This window comes from Giraffa tippelskirchi, chromosome 1 (genome assembly GCF_054371585.1).
Source record: "Giraffa tippelskirchi isolate mGirTip1 chromosome 1, T2T-mGirTip1v1.2.pri, whole genome shotgun sequence".
Lineage (NCBI taxonomy): Eukaryota > Metazoa > Chordata > Mammalia > Artiodactyla > Giraffidae > Giraffa > Giraffa tippelskirchi.
In genome coordinates this window covers 195,678,323-195,695,441 of record NC_137275.1, presented here as the reverse complement: position 1 = coordinate 195,695,441, position 17,119 = coordinate 195,678,323, and the positions used below count along the sequence as shown (strand labels likewise).

The following is a 17,119-nucleotide window of genomic DNA, read 5'->3' as shown; positions in this document are numbered from 1 at the left end:
TAAAAAAGGAGTATGTCATGTTTAAACCTAATCCTGTAATATCACTAGCAAACATGATGTGTAATCTTTTAAAAGTGCCAAAAGTAACAGTTAAAGGATTAAAAAAAAATTCTGACAGGTATATAATTTTAGATACTGTGACACACAAAATCACAATCGCTGTGTGACTTACTGTCCCTATATAGCTAGGAGTTCCCTTAAAGTGTATTTAGCCCAAATCCCATGTGAGTGTTTACTAAATCCCTTGATTTGAAACTTCTTTTAATTTGTTTAAACTGCTCAAATATTAAGAGTAAACACCTTCAATTCTTAACATGTATCAACAAAGTTCTATTGTTTTTCATCTCCAGTAGTGCATCTTTTGTCAAGAAATTTATTAACCTTTACAAACACTATTTTCACTCATTCATAAAAAATGATTTATGATTAAATCTGTAATAAAACCATATAACATTCATCAATGCATTCGATAAGACTAGTTTTATCCATGGAACATAATAAACCACTTTAAAACAGCAGTTTTCATTCACGTCATATAAGGCTGTCAAATTAAAAGTATTCCTTATAATGGGTTGTTATCCAAGAAATCCATTTCACTTCACGTTATGTGGTAAGACTAACGGGTAGATCCTCTAAGAACAGAATCTGAAAGTAGACTCCACCCTTTTGGTCACCTTTCCAGTCTTTTAAACAAGTTTCACAACAGGAAAATATTTGTGAGCAGAGAAATCAAATTCAGGAGGAACCTGTGAAAACAAAGTCAATCAATGTATCTTATACATATTCAGACAGTAAACAAAATAAAGACTTGTAATTTTAGACTCTTGTGTTTTTAGAAAAAAGGAAAAGAAAATGATTTAGTTTATCTCTGGATCTGTGAAGGTCATTAGAAAATATGCTGACCAATGGTTTTCTATTTTTAGAGAATACTTAATGAAAACAGACAAATTACAGGAAAATGTCATGGGTCAGCAATTTCTTTTAGTCCCAGGGTGGCTGCTACTTCTGAGCAATGAAATGAATCACTGGTAAAGCAGAGGCGATAAGAAAGAGGGGTAACAGAAAAGCAATGGGAGCAAACAGAGGTATGTATTATATAATGGACAGATGCCACCAGAAATGGCTCCGTGGTTGGCCTCTTACTTCTGCACCAAATGTTGATACAGCACCAATGAAACACCAACCAAGGGAGGCTTACAGAACCTTCCATCTCCTGAGCCATTCAAGTATTTATTTATTGAAGCATTCACTTTTCTAAAGGTGGATGTCTTTTTAAATAACTCCCATAAATTGGTTTTCACACGTTTTCTTTTGTTACCTCAAGTCATTCAGTAATTTATGTGGAAGGGCAGAGCAAACTTCAGAGATTTTAAGTCAACAAAAACTGTAAGTTTCAAGGCAAAATGACAAGCTCCAATTTATTTTCTGCCACTGAATCTCTTTTATAATCATCTTCATGGGCATTTTGACTTTTTTGTAATAGTTATTCATCTTACTAAAAAAAAATGAAGTTTATAATATGAATAACAATATATTTTACCTTGGATTCCTTTTTGTGTCCTCCTGCCAATAACTTCATAACCACAAAGTTGGGTTTGGCAACCTTTAAAATTCTATTGACCTAAATAATGAAAAACATTAAGCTATCAAAACATAATATTCATAGTCAAAATATATTGATTTATAGATACCAACAGGATGTGGCACAAAATAAGTGTATTTTATTAAAATGAAAGCAATTTCAAAACATGAGCACCACCATGTATCTTTTAGTAACAAAGAACTCTAGTTTACCATCATGAAAACTTGAAAGGACTACTGTATCTTGTTTTCATTAAAACAAAAAAGCATTATATTGTGAAGTCCTGCAAAGACAGTACAATATAATGTTTCGGGCACAGATTCTGGAGTTAAGCTGTCTAGTTTCAAATTCCAGTTTTGCCACTTACTAGCTATGAAACCTCTGCAAGTTTTCTAACCTCTCTGTCCTCAGTTTCTTCATCTGTAAAAATGGGGATATAATTTACCTATCCTGCAAAGATTTGTTGTGAGGACTGAGTTAACACATATTATGAAATGAAACTCACGCCTGGCAGGCAGTAAGTGTCCTTTAACTGGTATTTCTGACAACCATTTGTCCAAAACGTTTCACCTGAAAATATGAATAACAATGGAATGGAATACTCAACTTCTCTTTAAGAGGGAGTAATGGGCAACTTGAAGAAAAAAAAATTCCCATTGCCTGCTTCTTACTGACCTCACTTGACACATCACCTCAAGTTCAGGAACTGCTGCCCCTCAGCTCCATATCACATATCCACTCACCTACATGACTACTCCATTTGGGCATCCAAAAGCCATGTCCAAAACTGAGTTCCTGACCTTCCCAGCCCTGCCTCCCTACGTGTTCCAGCCTCAGTCTTCCCTTTACAACTCAATCCAACCAGATGGTGCTCAGGCCAAAAACCTCAAAACCACTCTTGACTCCTCTTTTTCTCTAACTCTACCTCCAATCCATCAGTCAATCCCACTGGCTAGACCTTAAAATTTATAGAGAATGCAATCACTTCTGATCCACTGGTACTACCATCTTTCACCTGGATCATAGCCATGGCCTCTAACTGGCTCCCTGGCTTCCATCCTTGGTTTCACCAGTCTATTTTACCAACACAGTGGCCAGCATGGTGATCCTTTAGAAAAATCAGATCTGGTCACATTAAAACTCTCCAACAGCTCAACCCTGTGTTCACCTCACTCCAGCACACAGCCCTGGGCCATTCTTCAAATACTCCAGGCACGCTCCTGCCTCTGTACTTTGACACGTATGGATCCCTCTGCCTAGAAGGCTCCATTCCCGGGTGGTCATATGACTTGCTTCTCTATCTTCTTCCAGGATTTTCTCAGAGGCCAACTTATTTAAAAATGTCTAATCCCTTCCACTTTCATACCTCCTGGAGCAGTCACTATCTCTATTCTCAGAAGAAAAATCTCTTTTTAAGATTTTTCTTCATAGTACTTCTGATCTTCTAATAGACTATTTATTTATTTACTCGGAGAAGGCAATGGCAACCCACTCCAGTACTCTTGCCTGGAAAATCCCATGGATGGAGGAGCCAATTTACTGCCTGCCCGCCCCTGCCCCTAGAAGGGTCCAGATTTCTGTTTGTTTTTTTTTTCCCCTGCTGGAATATACCAGAGTACTTAGGATATACCAGAGTACTTAGGACATAGTACACACTCAACAATATCTATATATTCATCATTTCCCATATGTACACAGGTAATCTGTAAGGTAAATCCCAAGAAACAGAATTTCAGGGCCTAGGCACCTGTGATTTTTGACAGATTGCTAAAATACCTTTCATGGAGGCTGTATCAAGATATACCCCCCAAAATGGTCTGTGTGTTACAGGTAACTCTCATTTACAGAATAAATACATTTCAATAAAATTAGGTTATATAGTAAATTAATGAAACTCATAAAAGGCTGAAACAGTATTTTGCAAGTTCTAAGCTCTGTAGAATGATACTCAAAATAGTCTTCAAAACAATAGTCTTTATTTTAAATGGTCAGATAGAATAAGGTTGTTTTTACTTCCTCTGATAACTGACCAGATCATTTTTTAGATTTAAGATTTATATAATTATATTTTAATACAGTAAACTATAGATTAAAATTTTAAAAATTTAATGTTAACATTACTGAGCTGTAGATCAATCTGGGTCTTATTTCTATTCTTCCAGCTTTATGGCTCTAACTCTTAATTTCTCTTTGCACTGATTTCTAAATTTACACAAAGATATTTATATCACTTCTTTCATCATATAATTTTAAGTCTGACAAGGTTAGGTTAGCAAAGTGATTGAAATCCTTAGCAGAAACATGACCGTCTTCTTTTATTAATACTATATGGTTCATTTTATAATTAAACTGTTATCCAGTAGTAAGTGATGTACTTCCTGACAAACTTCCTGTAGAATAACTGTGTCTGCAGTCTTACCTCATGGTCTGGGTTTGGGATATTTTCCAGTATCATTTTTGCCTGCTGAAAGTGCTTACTAGCTGCCACATACAGTTCTGGAGACTGAGGAGGAGGGCTATATTTATTGAGGTCAGACATTTCCTAAAAAGGAAGAAATACTATTATTTAAAATATGTTTAATGTGAAAAAACTCTAAAATACCTTTTTAAATTAGAGAATTCTACATTGATTATCCATTCACATATGGACACTAAAGCAAACACTCTGCATGTCCTGATTTTTTCCTATTCAATTTTCAACCTTTATATACCACACCTCATATTATTCTCATATTTAAATAACTGCTATTGTGATGAGTATACCCAACAAAGTCATACTATTTAAAACTGCTATTTCATCCCTTTATCTCACTGGTCCAATAATAGTTTCACTTGACTATTTTAGCAAAATGGCTAGGTACAAATAGCACATCTCCAAGAAGGTCTAAGACTAAATATTTTGGAATTATTCTAAGGAGCAGGTTCACCTTGAACTGCAGATAGTGCACTGGTGGTGGTGTCATTACACTGTTGAATGGAGCAAATCTGTGCTCATATCGAACTTGTTCACTATCAAGCTCAAACTTGGGTTTTCGTACTTTGCCATCCATGTCAAAAGCTACCATGGTCTACAGTACAAAGAGAGAAAGATGATAACAGTATGAAAATGTGAACATCCTCATTAATAGAGAGCAGAAAATAAGAAACAGCTATTTATACACAGTTAATCAAAACAAGGCTCAGAAATCAAAAACAGGAAGAGAAAAACTAGCTTTAATATTCATTTTGATATTCTGCACCATCTTAAAGCACTGATCCTGTTTTCCAAACAGAATTCCATGTTCTATTTTATGTATTTTAGTATGTTTCCTCGGGTTACTATTTCCTGAAAATGCCTACTTTGCTTAAATTAAGCCTTTCATTGTGGAGCTTGCCACTTTCCTAACATACTTCTAAAAAAATCTGGAACCCATCTCTTCCAAAAAACCTTTTCTGATCATCAATCAGAAGTAAACTCTTCCCTCTCTTAGTTATCTATGCCACATATATGTCATCTGGTCTAACATTAACTAGGCACTTGAGACAAAGATCACATCAGATTAGACTTGGTATCTCGCAATGCACCTAGTACAAGACATCTGACATATGACAAATGTTCAGTATTTGTTAAACAAATTAATAAAACCACTACACTTGGATAAAAGGTCATTTTTAAGCAGACAATTAGTAAAATGAAGGTTAAATTAGAACCTAGAATCACAGGAGAGTTCATTTTAGTTAAATAATAAATAGCAATGTAGCAACTTACTTTAAACATTCCAGCACACATGTTCTGATATGCCTGGCTCATTGTGATCTCTCGGCTCAATGGGCGAACTATAATTAGAAAGAAAATTATCCAAATTCTTTTCCCTCCTCCTCTTGCATTACTGCAGAAGAAATCTAAATTTTAAAAAAATCTTCTATCTTGTTTATAAATTAAAATATTAAAAAGTTTGTTCCCACAGGCTAAATTTTATGGCCCAAATCTACAAATAATAAAATGGAGCTAAGGTTAAACAGTAATTGTGTTCCCAAAACCATAAGATTTCAGTATAATCGTAATTTTTTCTCAAGTCACAATACAGAGACAATTTCTTATTACAGGAAAGCCCTGAATATAGTCATTTAATGACCCACTCAAAACTGCTGAATCTGAAGGGAACACAAAGCACTATTTTGTAATGACTGTGGTCTATCTGTACCGGCCCATGAGTGATTAATAGGGTAGTCCCCTGGAAACATTTCTTTCTTCTCATGGTCCTTGGGCAGTGAATGATCATCTTTCTGTTTGACTGTAACAGCACCACTCCAGATTTCCTTCCTTCCTGAGCTGTCAGCCTTCTGTCAAAAAAGAGTATCAAAAGTCTCCTGCTGTCTTATTCCTTATCTTATTCCATGTGGTTACTACTTCTTGTCCTAAGGTCCTTTGACAAATGAAATAGGAAAGAAGTAAAAGAAAACCAAGGAAAGAAACCAAAAGGATTCTACCACTAATACTGTGACTCAGTTTCTACCCCAGTATCTTCTGAAGAGAACAAGTGAGTGAGTAAAAGTTGCTCAGTTGTGTCTGACTCTTTGCGACCCCATCGATTGTAGCCTGCTAGGCTCCTCTGTCCATGGAATTCTCGGCCAGAATACTGAAATGGGTAGCCATTCCCTTCTCCAGGGGATCTTCCCAACCCAGGGATTGAACCCAGGTCTTCCGCACTACAAGCGGATTCTTTACCAGCTGAGCCACCGGGGAAGAGAAGATGGGTGAGAATAAAAATAAAATAACTAATTCATCCATTATTTGATGAAATTAAAGTGCATTCCAGTGTTACTTATTTCTTAAGTTTAAAAATAATTCACATCACCTTTCTTCTTTTTTTTTGTTTTTTTACTACTACGGCCTTTCTGCTGCTCTTCCATTATCCTTTCCTCTGCCATCTGAGAGCCGTCGGCACGACTTAATGTTGACATCAACCAGGCATAAAGAAATTCAGAGAGATACCTTAATGGAAAGAAAATGTGAGTTAATGATAGATGTCTAAATGAGATAGCCTGGTCAACACATGCCCTAGTACTAATAAAGAGAGGTTTTTTTATAATGGTTTAAAAGTTTGTTTTAAAACAAGATAATTCAAATAGATAATAGATTATATCTTAAAAAAATGACCATTAGAAATAATTAACTTTCCCTATCCTGATGCCATACAATATGGAAAATTTCTTGTTGCCACACAATATGGAAAATATACTACAATGATATGAGTTTTACAACTTTTCAAAAGATTTTTGGAGGGGGTACAAATCAGGGGTATAGGATTAACAGACACAAACTACTATATATAAAATAGATAAGCAACAAGGATTTACTGTATAGCACAGGGAATTACATTCATTATCATGTAATGACCTATAATTGAATATAATCTGCATAAGTACTGAATCATTATGCTATATACTTGAAACTAACACAGTCCTGTACATCAACTATACTTCAATTAAAAAAGATTTCTTGATAATTAAATCAAATGAATGTCCAGCAAATTGTTTTGACTGTATCAATATAGGTCACATTTCACCTAAACCTATTAAGGAATTTCTTATTTTCTTATTAATTACAAAAGGAAACAAATACAGAACAAAAATTACATGCATTAGACAGAATGATTCTAAAAAATTAAAAACATGCAAGCATATAATTTACTTGAGGTTATTCAATAAAGAAATGTGAGACAGATTATCTCACCAGGTACTAAATTCTTTTAAGTTTAAAATGGCAAATAATACTTTCTCTTAGGCCAGAAAAATAGTTCAAATCTAGCATATAAATATATATTCCTTGAATAAAATTAAGGACCACTACTATATTAAATGAAAATCAAAGATTTATAAGAAATTTCATGATCAAGTTTGTATGACACATTCCGAAAATTTCTCAAACAGTTATAAGGCAGGTTATACTATTAAAACACATTAAAAAAGAACATTTTAAAGCAAAGCAAGAGAACCCCCTGGCAGTCCGGTGGTTAGGACTTGGCTGCTTTTACTGCATGGCCCGTGTTCAATCCCTGGTCAGGGAACTAAAATTCCGCAAGTCATATAGCACAGCCAGAAAAAAAAGAAAGCAAAACAAATGAAAAGATACACCTGGAATGACTTAAGGCACTTTATTTTAATGCTAAACTGAGCACTATGCCTCCTGGCAGCTAAAGCAAACCAGGAAATCTGAGTAGAAAAAGTATATATAAAGTACAATTTTATCTGATTAGAAAAAGTATGTATTATGTGGAGAGAAAAGAATTCCTGGCAATGAATTTAAGAAAAGCACTTATTATAGAATCCTTGTAAAAAATAGAAATGAATTTTCCCCCATCACACTATAAAATGAGGGTTTGTAACCTACCTTAACTCAAAGAGATGATTTCTATAGAGAACTAATGCTACCTTCTACCCTTCAACTACCTGACCCAAGGACAGGTGAGTAAAGGGGAGAGCTGGCATAATTCAGGTCTTTATCAGATGTATCAACAAGCTTTTTACTAAGTGCTTTATCAAAATTAATATACAATTTTATCAAAAGAGAGTCAAAGAGCTAATATTCTATACCAGTTCTCAACTGTGATCTCAGGACCAGCAGTAGTCTCACCAGCAAAGCAGTTAATAATGTGAATGATTAGGGGGGGTCCTACCCTAGACCTACTAAACCAGGAACACCAGAACAGAACCCAGCAAGTTGCTTTCCAAGTGATTATGATGCATGCTAAATTTAAGAATTATTGTTGTGGTTTTTTTTAAACTGATTTTTAGGGTCCACATGCTTTAGGGTTCACATTCAGGAAGATCAACAATATATATTTTATAAAAATGCTGGAGCCCAATCTATAATACGAAAACTAAACAGCAGTTAAAACTAACATCAGAGTAGACCAGGATACTTACAAGCAGAAGTAAAATTTGTTAGCAAGAAATGAATCTGCTCAAATATATAGGTAAATTTCTATTCAAGTATTTATCTGAATATAATTCATCTGCCAATTCTTTGTGTCAAAGAGCATATAAATATTATATTTTGAGCAATCAAGAGCACAAAAGCTTCCAATCAGCTGCCTCAAACAACAAAACTTGAGCACAATCCTCTACAAAATGCCTTGTTTGAACAGGAGTGTCCAGTATGAATTAATGAAAAGAAAATCCTAAATAGCTATAACATCTGTTGGTAAGAGCTGTTATCTACATAAATGTTGAAGAATATACAAAATAATATTTTTCTCACATAACTATATTGATGCTCCAATTTTCGTAACTAAGAATCACCTGCTAAGAGCCCTAGCAACCATGACAACAAAATCATGTTAATGGTTATGTTGTTCAGCCGCTAAGTCACGTCTGATTCTGTGTGACCCTATGGACTACAGCACACCAGGCTTCCTTCCCTGTCCTTCACTATCTCCCAGAGTTTGCTTAAATACCTGTCCTGTGAGTCAGTGATGCTATCTAACCATGTCATCCTCCATCACTTATTTTTCCTCCTGCTCTCAATCTTTCCCAGCATCAGGGTCTTTCCAATGAGTCAGCTCTTGGCATCAAGTGGCCAAAATACTGGAGCTTCAGTTTCAGTATCAATCCTTCCAACATATATTCAGGGTTGATTTCCTTTAGGATTGACTGGATTTATCTCCTTGCAGTCCAAGGGATTCTCAAGAGTATTTCCCAGCATTAATTGGCTTGTGGTCAGCGTTCTTTATGGATGTCCAACTCTGAGATTCATACATGACTACTGGAAAAACCACAGCTTTGACTATACAGACCTTTGCTGGCAAAGTGATGTCTCTGCTTTTTAATACACAGTCTAGCTTTGTCGTAGCTTTCCTTCCAAGGAGAAAGCATCTTCAAATTTCAAGGCTGCAGTCACCATCCTCAGTGATTTTGGAGCCCAAGAAAATAAAATCTGTCCCTGTTTTCATGTTTTCCCCTTCTATTCGCCATGAAGTAACAGGACCGGATGCCATGATCTTAGTTTTTTGAATGTTGAGTTTTAAGGCAGCTTTTTCACTCTCCTCTTTCACCCTCATCAAGAGGCTCTTTAGTTCCTCTTCACTTTCTGCCATTAGAGTGGTATCATCTGCATATCTGAGGTTGTTGACATTTCTCCTGGCAATCTTAATTCCAACTTGTGATTCATCCAGCCTGGCATTTCACATGATGCACTCTGCATATAAATTAAATTAGCAGGGTGACAATATACAGTCTTGACATTCTCCTTTTCCAATTTTGAACCAGTCCATTGTTCCCTGTCTGGTTCTAATTGTTGCTTTTTGACTGCATACAGGGTTCTCAGGAGACAGGTAAGGTGGTCTGGTACTCTCATCTGTTTAAGAATTTTCCAGTTTGTTGTGATTCACATAGTCAAAAGCTTTACCGTAATCAATGAAGCAGAGTAGTTGTTTTTCTGGAATTCCTTTGCTTTTTCCATCATCCAACGAATCTTGGCAATTTGGTCTTTGGTTCCGCTACCTCTTCAAAATCTAGCTTGTACACTTGAAAGTTCTCAGTTCAGGTACTGCTGAAGCCTGGCTTGAAGGATTTGAGCATCACCTTGCTAGCATGTGAAATGAGTGCTAAATGAGTGTAGCATGTAAATGAGTGTTTGGTAGTTTGAACATTCTTTGGCATTGCCCTTCTTTGGGACTGGAAGGACAATTGAGCTTTTCCAGTCCTTTGGCCACTGCTAAGTTTTCCAAATTTGCTAACACTGAGTGAACACCTGAACAGCAATATCTTTTAGGATTTTAAAAAGATCAGCTGGAATTTTATTACCTCCAGCAGCTTTGTTTGTAGCAATGCTTCCTAAGGCCCATGTGATTTCACAGTCCAGGATATCTGGCTCTAGGTGAGTGACCACAGTATCATGGTTATCTAGGTCATTAAGATCTTTTTTGGTATAGTTCTTCCATGTATTCTTGCCACCTCTTCTTAGTGTCTTTGCTTCTGTTAGTTTACTTACTGTGTCTGACCTTTACCGTGCCCATCTTTGCATGCAATGTCCCCTTGATATCTCCAATTTTCTTGAAGAGGTCTCTAGTCTTTTCCACTCTATTGTTTTCCTTTATTTCTTTGCACTGATCACTTAGGAAGGCTTATCTCTCCTTGCTACTCTCTGGAAATTTGCATTCAGCTGGGTATATCTTTCTCTTTTGCTTTTCAGTTCTCTTCTTTCCTCAGCTATTTGTAAAGTCTCCTCAGACAATCACTCTGCCTTCTTGCATTTCTTTTTCTTTGGTCACCACCTACTGTACAATGCTATGAACCACCATCCACAGCTCTTCAGGCACTCTGTCGACCAGATCTAATTCCCTGAATCTATCTGTCACCTCCACTGTATAATCATAAAGCACTGATTTAGGTCATACCTGAATGGTCTAGTGGTTTTCCCTACTTTCTTCAATTTAAGTCTGAATTTTGCAATAAGGAGCTCATGATCTTTGCCCCAGTCAGCTACAGGTCTTGTTTTTGTTGACTGTATAGAGCTTTCTCCATCTTCAGCTGCAAAGAATATAATCAATCTGATTTCAATACTGACTATCTGGTGATGTCTATGTGTAGTGTCATCTCTTGCATTGTTGGAAGAGGGTGTTTCCTATGACCAGTGTGTTCTCGACAAAACTGTTAGCCTTTGCCCTGCTTCATTTGTACTCCAAGGCCAAAATTGCCTCTTACTCCAGGTATCTCTTGACTTCCTACTTTTGCATTCCAATCCCCTATATGAAAAGGACATTTATTTATTTATTTTGGAATTAGTTCTACAAGGTCTTGTAGGTTTTTATAGAACTGTTCAATTTTAGCTTCTTTGGCATTAGTGGTTGGGGCATAGACTTGGATTACTGTGGTGTTGAATGGCTTGCCTTGGTAATGAACTGAGATCGTTTTTGAGACTGCAACCAAGTACTCTATTTGGGACTCTTTTATTGACTGTGAGGGCTACTCCAATTCTTCCAAGGGGTTCTTGCCCATAGTAGTAGATATAATGGTCCTCTGAATTAAACTCATTCATTCCCATCCATTTTAGTTTACTGATTTCTAAGATGTCGATGTTCATTCTTGCCATCTCCTGCATGACCACATCCAATTTACTTTGATTCATGGACCTAACATTCCTGGTTCCTATGCAATATTGTTCTTTACAGCACTGGAATTACTTTCTGATGCCGAAAAAATGCTCAGTTGTGGATGTGCAGGTGGTGAAAGTAAAGTTCGATGCTGCTGTTGTTCATTTGGTAAGTTGTGTCCAACTCTTTGAGACCCCATGGACTGCAGCACACCAGGCTACTCTGTCCTTCACTATCTCACGGAGTTTGCTCAAACTCATGTCCATTGATTTGGTGATGCTATCCAACCATCTCATTCTCTGTTGTCCCCTTCTTCTCCTTCCCTCAGTCTTTCCCAGTATCAGAGTTTTCCAATGCGTCGGCTCTTCTCATCAGGAAGCCAAAGCATTGGCGCTTTAGTTTCAGCATCAGTCCTTCCAATGAATATTCAGGGTTGATTTCCTTTAGGATTGACTGGATTTATCTCCTTGCAGTCCAAGGGATTCTCAAGAGTCTTCCCCAACACCATAGTTCGAAAGCATCAATTCTTTGGCACTTCAGCCTTCTTTATGGTCCAACACTCATATCTGTACATGACTACTGGAAAAACCATAGTTTTGACTCTACGCAACTCTGTCAGCAAAGGGATGTCTCTGCTTTTTAATATGCTGTCTAGATTTGTCATAGCTTTTTTCCCAAGAAGCAAGCATCTTTTAATTTTGTGGTTGCAGTCACCATCCTCAGTGATTTTAGAGCCCAAGAAAAGAAAAGTGCCACTGTTTCCATTTTTTCCTCATCTGTAATCCATGAAGTGATGGGACCAGGTCTCAAGATCTTCATTTTTCTAATGTTGAACTTTAAGCCAGCTTTTTCACTCTCCTCTTTCACCTTCACCAAGAGGCTCTTTAGGTCCTCTTCACTTTCTGTCATTAGGGTGATATCATCTGCATATCTGAGGTTGTTGGTATTTCTCTCGGCCACCTTGATTCCAGCTTGCGGTTTATCCAGTCTGGCATTTCGCATGATGTACTCTGCATACAGTTAAATAAACAGGGTGACAACATACAGGGTGACAATAATTTGGAACCAGTCTGTTGTTCCATGTCCAGTTCTAACTGTTGCTTCTTGACCTGCACACAGGTTTCTCAGGAGGCAGGTAAGGTGTTCTGGTATTCCGATCTCTAACATGGATGCTGTTAATGGTATGGAAAATAATTATTTTCCTGCCTCCACAGCAGTGACTTCAGGGAATATACAATATTTTAAATTTTAAGTTAAATAATTTAAAAATGAATTGAAAAGAATAACTATAATTATATCTAATATACTAAACTTAGCTGTTTGTGATGGGTAACAATAGGTCATTTCTATTTTAAATTACCGTAACTAAATTACTATACTTTGCTAGACTAACAAAAAGATGCAAGATAGCTGAATTCATTTTAGATCTCAATTTTCTTACTTTATTTCTGTGACAGGTTTTTCGTGTCTAAAATATTCTCAAGCATCCTGTTACTAGATATATCTCACCTCTAAGTGAAAGTAAAGAACTACTCTGCTGAAGATTACCTCTTGTAAACTTCTTCAAAGCTACTGAGACAAATCCTCGGGGCCAGTTTTTATACTCCCAATGATAATCTTAGCTATAATTTCTTCTCTTAAGGAAGATATGGTTCATATTTTGAACTTTAATTCATTTAAGTACATTCCACAGCTAGTACCTAGCGTCACTGATGTCAGGGCAAAATGTATGTTAATTTTTCTCTTTGGAAACATATAAAAGTTCATTAATCAATTTACTTTTAAGTACTTTATTAGTAATTTTAAAATAACAATTCAAATGGCAGAAAAAAGTATTTGTACACTATTAAGACACTTCAGATTTTTTAGATGATCTGGCTCTAATTTTCAACAGATATTCTTCAACTGTCCCACAACTAAAATTCAAATACAGTAAATTAAAAAAAAAAACCCTAAAATTACACTCAACAGATACTCTCACAGATCTTATCTATCCCACCCACCATCAATTTTAACTCCAATCATTCTCTTACCAATATATGTAATAATACTCGTGCATGCTGTAGAGCTCCAATTCAAAGCCACTTAGGAGATACTGTATCATAATTCGAAGGTTATGGTAAAGGACCCAGGTACCTAAACAGGCCAAATGCTGCCTGTGGGGCTCCTGTTTCAACAGCATAGTATGAAGGGCTGCATCAACCTTCTCTGCCTATCACAACAAAATGTCATTAATATCAACTTGTTAAGGTAATGAAAGAATTACAAAAAATGTAACAGCTAAAAACAGCACATGAGCAGACAATGTAATTCTCAGCACTTAAAGAATTCAAACTTTCAAATGCACCTTTGGTTAGATCTACATTCAAACCTTTCATTTCTCAAAGGATAATATTTATCTAAACACTTCCTAGATTAAAAAGACATCCATTTTACAGTATAAAAATAACTGGCTTCAGATCTTTAGTTACATTATCAGCGTTGCTGTTGCTCAAATTTAAATGAAGACTAACATATTTTTATTACAATGTAAACTTACTCTAATTATAACTATAGCTCTACACCTATTTTATAATTCATTGATTATAAAATAATAATTTAAGATGTTTTTTGATTTAGATTACTGTCCTATTTCTTTCTGTAAACCTTTCTTTGGTATATGTAACTGTTACCTTTCAATGGAAAAGAAAATTCACCATATTAAAAAATTAAGTAGTCAAATTATTGTTCTAAAGAACTGTTTCTGAAAATCTAGTCAAGGTGTATGAACGGCTTATTTTGGAAGGGAGGGCTTCTTTTTGGCTCTTACCTCATCCTGCAAGGTAGCAAATTCCTCAAGAATATGACCGAGTTTATCTCTCTGTCGAGCCCTGTTATGTCCATGGATCTGAATAAGACTACAGAATGGCTGTAATACACAATACAATTGTTAACTATATTTGTTAACAGTAGAATTTGTTAACTGTCAATATGAAATCTGCTGATACTAAAGAAAATTAACATTCCAAATTTTCAAAATCAGGTTTAAGGGAAAAAATGTTGTATGTAACAATAATGCCTATGCATACTTATTACAAAGGTGTTTCTTTTAAAGGAACTCAATACTAGAATTTATTAACAGCCAGAGGAAAGTGGTTGTTTACAAAGCTTGTTCTCATATGGCAAAAATAATTCCTTCAATCTTTAGACATTTTTCCACATATTCAAGAGCAGTTTCTTTTCTGCTTATTTCAAGCCAAAAGCTACTGTTTAAGCCGGACACTTCTGTGTGCTGCTTTAAATACACCTGAATGCCTAATAATTACATAATGGCTAAAACCTAGAAAACCACAGTAAAGAATCTGCCCGCAATGCAGGAGACCTGGGTTCAATCCGTGGGTTGAGAAGATCCCCTGGAGGAGGGACTGGCAATCCACTCCAGTATTCTTGCCTGGAGAATTCCATGGACAGACAAGCCTTGTGGACTACAGTCCATGGGGTTGCAAAGAGTCAGACACGATTGTGTGACTAACACTTGTTCACTAAGGTTCTTTATCACTGTTTTTCTCTATTCAATATTCTCATATAAAATACTGTAACAGTTCACGAATCAGACAACAGACAGGAATGCTCTGATTTAAGAAATATGCATTTTAAGATTCTCTAAGGATAGTAATGATTCTACATTTGTATCAGTAAGTAGCCTATAAGAGGTATCAAAGCAGTATTAACATTTCATTTTTTAAAGATTGGCAAGTTTATAAAAAAGTAAAGTGATCTGCCTGATAATGATAAAATGGTAGTTAATAAAAATAAAATCTGGTCTTTTATTGATTTTCCTTTCATCATACCATGCTGCTGTCTTATCCCACTTCCTCTTTACACACAAACACACATTTAATAAATGGAATTGGGCAAAAAAGATCTATAAAAAGCTTATAATTAAGAATGATTTATAATTAATTTCATCAACTATGAAGCTTTTATTTTTTCAAATTAGTTGAGATTTGAAAAAAGTTCACCATCTCATCTAAGATTGATAATTTTAATTTTACTATAGTCCTGCTCCTGGGGTAGTTCAGCTGGTAAAGAATCCATCTGCAATGCAGGAGACCCTGGTCTGATTCCTGGGTGGTAAGATTCCCTGTAGAAGGGATAGGCTACTCACTCCAGTATTCTTGGGCTTCCCTGGTAGCTAGACAGTAAAGAATTGGCCTGCAATGTGGGAGACCTGGGTTCCATCCCTGGATTGGGAAGATCCCCTGGAGGAGGGCATGGCAACACACTCCAGTATTCTTGCCTGGAGAAACCCCATGGACAGAAGAACCTGATGGGCTACAGTCCATGGGGTCACAAAGAGTCGGGCACATCTGAGCGACTAAGCACAGTACATAATCCTGCTCATTAAAGCAGTACAAACATAAATGCCTGGGGATGTTACCCATATTCGTTATTTATAAGGTCAAAAGTAAGAAGAGTTTTTATGTCCTTTTTCAAAAAAAAAGTAAACTCCTCTTTTTTAGATGGGGGTCATAGCTAATTCTGTTTCTGTTGTCCACAAGGGTTATGGTGAGAGGGCATCAGAAGGTGCCTCAGTATCTAACAATCTCGCAAGAAGACTACAGGTTATGAAGCTATCCACTTGAGTCTAAGAGGAGACAAAAATTTCCTACTTATTCAGGGAAAATGAATAAGAAATATTAGATGAAAAAACAGTACAAATTAATGCTATTGAAGATTTTGCATGCCACAATTTTTAAGTATCCACCACAATGATCCAAGCTGTAGCTCTTACCCGAACACAGTGAGTAACAAAAGAATCAATACAGTCCTTAGCCTGGTGATTATTATATAGGCAGCATCTGTAAAGATAATATAATATTCTTGTTATTCAAATTAAACTATTTGGCCTACAAAAGAAGCACTGTAGGTGCTACCAACACATAGGGAAGGTGGAAAAATGAGAAAATGGAAACAAATACCTCATGAAGTTGAAGAGGGCTAGCATTAAATTAGGAAGTATTTCACTATTTGTTAGCCACATAATAAATGTGCAATATTTCCAATTCCTTTAGTTCTGTACTTGGACAATTAAGTGCTGGATCCAATAAGATCAACAAAGAAGGAAAATTCTAAAGCTCTACTTTTTCTAATCCTACTCTAATATTCGTTATTTTCCTACAGGTGGTACCCTCGTGAACTGTACTTACAACAATAATTATTTAAAAAATACTGTATACAATCTGATTTTTTTCAAGATATACCCACATTTCCAATCACTGGCCAAAATCATCACCTAGACATCCTGCTAGCACCTCATTGTCTATCCTCACAAACCAGTGTCCCTGTGGTGCTCCTTACCTCAGTTAAAAGCATCGCTTAACTGTGAAAGCCTTTCCTGTTTAGTCTCGGAGGATCTGCTACCTGCCTGGCCCTGGAGGAAATACAAGAGCTGAAGAGATGGAAAGTGTTTTTTTCTCCT

The 17,119-nt window shown here is 36.1% G+C and overlaps 1 protein-coding gene across 17 annotated transcripts in view; it reads right to left on the bottom strand.

Annotated features, from left to right (window-relative positions):
* Positions 1-353: 353 nt before the first annotated feature.
* Positions 354-17,119, bottom strand: part of NAA35 (N-alpha-acetyltransferase 35, NatC auxiliary subunit) — a 94,440-nt gene continuing 77,674 nt past the window's right edge. For all 17 annotated transcript variants that reach the window (XM_081521894.1, XM_081521940.1, XM_081521982.1 and 14 more), the window contains 9 exons: positions 16,433-16,499; positions 14,468-14,566; positions 13,692-13,870; positions 6,421-6,557; positions 5,331-5,398; positions 4,510-4,650; positions 4,002-4,124; positions 1,541-1,621; positions 354-746 (listed from right to left, as the gene is read on the bottom strand). In XM_081521894.1, coding sequence (XP_081378020.1) covers positions 687-746; positions 1,541-1,621; positions 4,002-4,124; positions 4,510-4,650; positions 5,331-5,398; positions 6,421-6,557; positions 13,692-13,870; positions 14,468-14,566; positions 16,433-16,499 — 955 coding nt within the window. In that variant the 3' untranslated portion in view covers positions 354-686. The remainder of the gene's footprint in view (positions 747-1,540; positions 1,622-4,001; positions 4,125-4,509; positions 4,651-5,330; positions 5,399-6,420; positions 6,558-13,691; positions 13,871-14,467; positions 14,567-16,432; positions 16,500-17,119) is intronic.